The 4734-nt window shown below is 41.2% G+C and overlaps 1 protein-coding gene across 1 annotated transcript; it reads right to left on the bottom strand.

Annotated features, from left to right (window-relative positions):
• Nucleotides 1–521: 521 nt before the first annotated feature.
• Nucleotides 522–3638, bottom strand: LOC121285322 (C-X-C chemokine receptor type 4-like). Its single transcript, XM_041201794.1, has 2 exons — nucleotides 3529–3638; nucleotides 522–2033 (listed from the first exon to the last, which is right to left on the bottom strand). Exons 1-2 carry the CDS (start codon nucleotides 3556–3558, stop codon nucleotides 969–971), a joined length of 1095 nt encoding a protein of 364 aa, XP_041057728.1. The 5' UTR covers nucleotides 3559–3638; the 3' UTR covers nucleotides 522–968.
• Between the last annotated feature and the right edge of the window lie 1096 nt (nucleotides 3639–4734).

Here is a 4734-nt window from a genome sequence, read left to right as displayed (position 1 = left end):
AGATAAAAACAAAAAACTGCGGATGCTGGAAATCCAAAACAAAAACAGAATTACCTGGAAAAACTCAGCAGGTCTGGCAGCATCGGCGGAGAAGAAAAGAGTTGACGTTTCGAGTCCTCATGACCCTTCGACAGAACTGTGTCATGAGGACTCGAAACGTCAACTCTTTTCTTCTCCGCCGATGCTGCCAGAGCTGCTGAGTTTTTCCAGGTAATTCTGTTTTTGTTTTACACAAATAAGGTGATAGTCAGAATCTGCTAGACTCTCATTCCTTCTGGAACAGGTTATCAAGACTTTTCTCTACTGGATGATTATCAATGAAACATTTCCCTCTGATTCTTGAACATTAATGGTAGTACACCTGACAGTTGGAAATGAAAAGCTGCAGCTCCCGTCAGTCTTTTGTCAGTCCTGTTAACAATAAAACTAAAGGTGGATATTTTGACATTTTTGTATTTATGTGGAGGTAACTCAAGTTGTCAGACTTGAAGTTGTGGAAAGAAATACACCATAAAATTTCATATGAGAAATAATGCATTTATTTACATAATTCGCGGAAATACATGTGCACTCGGATTCGCCTCTAGGAAACTTTGATACAAACTCAATATTGATATGTTTATGCAAAGTAAAAATCAATGATATTATTCAATGCCACGCTTTATTTACATCATTGCAAATGATAAAGAAATACGTGCTCCAAAAACTTAACGAAGCTCAGCTACATTTATTTCCTTGCCACTGTTCTCACGTTATCTTATCCACCATTTACAGAACAAAAACGTAATGATACATAGTATAAAATGTGTTTATAAGGTTACAAAGATTTAGAGACATAAATAACCCATTGTATAAATAGCAACTGCAACATTAAAACAACAGTCTTAGAATTGGATGCCTGTAGTGAAAATACGAAAGAAACACTCCAATTAATGCAGATTTTACACAAAGTGGGTCTGGGGAATAGGTTAGCAACTTGACTGGAGACTGGAAGACTCTGACTCGGTAGAAACTGATGGGTGGGCCCCTCGCCTGTCCTTGCTTTTGAGTTTCTTAAGAGAAGAACACCTGGTTTCAGAGTGACTGAAGACTTTTCGGGTGTAACTTTTGAAGTTAACCCCGACAAAGGCGTACAAAATGGGATTAAGGCAACAGTGAAAGAAGGCAATGGCTTCAGTGATTGCCATCGAAGTGATGACAATTTGCTCCAATTCGCAAGAATAGTCGCTTCCCATCATGAGCATCACAGTGTCAATGGAGATGACGATGTAATAAGGCAGCCAGCAGAAGAAAAAAGTGACGATGAGGATGATGGTGATTTTCAAGGCTTTGCGCTTCTGAAGGCCAGTGGAGCGGGACAGTTTGGAAATGATGATACAATAACAAATCAGGATGACCATCCCGGGCAGGGCGAATCCCACCGCAATCCCTTGGATCCGGAAAGCAATCAACCAAGACTGGTAACTTTCTGCTGGGTAAATGCGCTCGCACACCACCCTATCAACCAGATTTCTGGTTTTAGCAAAGACGATGTCGGGCACGGTCAGGAGCACTGCTGGTAACCAGACGCCCACATAGACTAACCGATCAGCCAGAAGCTTCCGCGGTCCGGCACTGTTGGTTGCATGCACGACCGCATAATAGCGGTCCATGCTAATGAAAGCCAGGATCAGAACGCTGCTGTACAAATTCACCGTGTAGATGATGTGCACGATCTTGCACATCGCTTCTCCAAAGTACCAGTTGTGACTGGCATCGATGGACCAGAATGGGAGGGTCAGCACGAAGAGCAAATCCGCCGCGGACAGATGCAGCCTGTATTTATCAGTCATGGTGCGAATTCTTCCGTGGTAGCCCATGATGACCACCACCAGGCCATTGCCGACGACCCCCAGTACAAACACCAGCGAGTAGACACAGGGGAAGAAGATACTTTTGAAGTATGGGTTTTCCCTATCGCACAAGACGCCCTCTGGATATGTGTAGTTAAAAGCGTCGGTGTCATTGTGATAATTTGCATCATAAACCGTATACTGTAACAATAAACAAGAAGCTTTGTTAACAAACCGCTAAAGCTGTTAGCTTGTTTTATTTGTCTAAAGCTGCAACTTTCCCTTTCCAAACTGGCGAGGTTTCCGGGATGGCTGACACCCGCACTCTAACGGGCCGAATAGGAAGCAGATCTTCCGTTACCTTTCGAATTTCTGACGTTCACGATAACTTTGCTTTGAAACGTGTTAAGGGGTAAGAGGGGCAGTGTTTTGCTGTCATTGCAGGGTTGGGCTACACTTGCTTTGCCACCGGTCAAGTTAAACTCTGGGCAATAAGCGGACGAGAAGAGAGAGGGTCGGATTCTATCCGTGTGCCATAAAAAGCTCCGCTTAAAGGGCGCCGAGTTACACAGACTGGGTTCCAGAGACAGTGTCGCCCCAAGCTGATCAGTGTATAACACCTGTTTCCTTTTTAATGGTTATAGCAGGGGATTTTTGGAAGCGAAATCACAGCGAATAGCTGCAGTTATATAGCGGCACTCATACCCAGTTGCTTCGCTTGTGTGTACATCTCAGTGCAGTGACTGAAGTTGCAGTCACTCTGTCCAATAAATGATCAACACCATGGCATGTTATTCCGTTCTTTGCTACTCGACGCCGGCCCTGCACTGTTTCTTACAAACATCTTCACGCTTTCATTACTTAGATCGGCCACTGCTAGGTCATCCCACCCCTTCTAAAGTTTCAGTTTTGGTGTTTACCCCGTCGTGAGTAATAAGCAAAGTGCAAGGACATTCCGGGGAGATTTTGTTATTATTAGGCTAACCGTTCTACATGTTTGGCAGTTGATGCGTAAATGATTTTTTTAAAAATAGTAACATGTACTAATTCGACATCTCATTAAATGTACCTGCAAAATCATGCAGGTATAGGTGAGGTATGTAATATAGAATAGGTTCATTGGCATCAACGAGTCTGCCTTTTAACTTAAAATGCTAATAAAATTGCGGTTGAACGCTGTCATTTGAAACTTTCGGCCTTCTATGATTCCTTTGGTCCAAACCGCGCCGGTTTCAAAAAGCAAATCATAACAAAACGCGGTAAATTAAAATGCGGAACCAGAAGAGCGAGGCGAAAGGATCGGATCAATATTGCAAAATGCCTTTTCAAAACCTCATGCTCATGCAACCAGTAAACGTAAATAATCACACATTGGAGAAGTTAACTAAGTTCTGTAAATATAAAAATCCTCAAAACTCTGATTGCTCACAGGCATCTTCAATAATTTAACAACATAATGTCTTGCCTTGTGCTAAAGTGATTCCTATCATCCTTACTTTGCACAGAACAGCCACACATAAATTCTTACTTTGCACAGTTTATACTGCATGCAAGTGCATTAAAAATATTAAAAAGGATACTTTGTAAATAGAAGTCATAATTGTAACAAAAACCATTTTGGTGCACAATTTAGTTATTTGCAGACATAATAAAAGTAGAAAAAGTGCATCTTGATAGTAATTAAAGTTTATTTTACCATGTCATCGAATTCTGAAGCCTCAGTCATACTGCACGGTTCCCAATAACACTGGCTGTTACTCTGGCGGAAGTTCAGTCTTTGCTGAGTTCTGAATGTATGAAAATCTCCCGTGAAGTCTTCAAACTTAACCAAATGCCCACCTGGGTTCACGCATGCGCAGAACGGGAGCCAAGCCCACAGCGCCGAGCCGAAGTTTAAGCATCAACTGACGAAGTAAGCTAGCTGGAATAATTCATTAAAAAACAAACTCAATTAACAAGGGACATGTGAAACCGCAATTTATCTGCTGCGGATGCACTGAAAGCACCTATTGTTCTATAGCACCCGTTATACAAATTACACATTGGGGAATAATACTTAATTTAATGTGTATTTAATGAAAATTTGCTTTTGAAAAAGTATTGCAATTACGTCTGTTCCTGTCTTTAGTAATGCTCTTCGTGAGGTACCCGAACTCGGTGTCCGTGAAACTGAGTCTGTTCTCGGAGAGAGAAAATTGGGAAAATCACTTCCGCTAATATCGTTCGTTCCCTTATTTATTCCTTTTCATGTTCTGTTTCTGCCCTCTTTTGGTAATTTTATATTCAATTTTTCTATTAGTTAAATGTGTTTTCTTTATCTTTTCCCTTTATCTTCTATCATTCCTTCATCATTGCTTGGTTAAAATCCAAGAAACATCTCAGCACTTCAGGAACCCCACCACCACTTTCTCAGGGTAACTAAGGATGGACGATGAAAGTGGAGGTCGCCAGCAACACTCACACCCCAAGAAACATAGAATTGTGCTAAATTTTGCTTCAGCCCGGCAACTAATACTGTCCTCGGTTTTAGATTGCCGTTGCATGTTTAGATTTTTACATTTTTTGCTCGCAAGTTACTGAAAGTGCAAGTTGACAACCACGCAGAAAGGGAAGCCACATTTTGGAACCCTATCCAATCAGATTAAAGGATTCTGAAATGGCCAGTGCGAGGACTGTGAAGGAAGTATAAATTAGAATTGGTGAGTTCAATGTCAAACCAGGGGAAATGGAAGATTGGATTAAAGGAGAGAAAACATAAACATGTTTTCTTTTGAAATTTGATGTTTTTAACATCTCCAACAACAATTAAAATCTGAATAAACTACACCCATGTTGTAGTTAATTTTTGGTGCCAGAGAGGTTGGTTTTTTATTCTTTCACAGGGTGTGGGCATCACTGGCTA

Source organism: Carcharodon carcharias, chromosome 12 (assembly GCF_017639515.1).
Source record: "Carcharodon carcharias isolate sCarCar2 chromosome 12, sCarCar2.pri, whole genome shotgun sequence".
NCBI classification, from domain to species: Eukaryota; Metazoa; Chordata; class Chondrichthyes; order Lamniformes; family Lamnidae; genus Carcharodon; species Carcharodon carcharias.
Note: the sequence above shows the minus strand (reverse complement) of the source record. Positions and strands in the feature narration are given on the sequence as shown.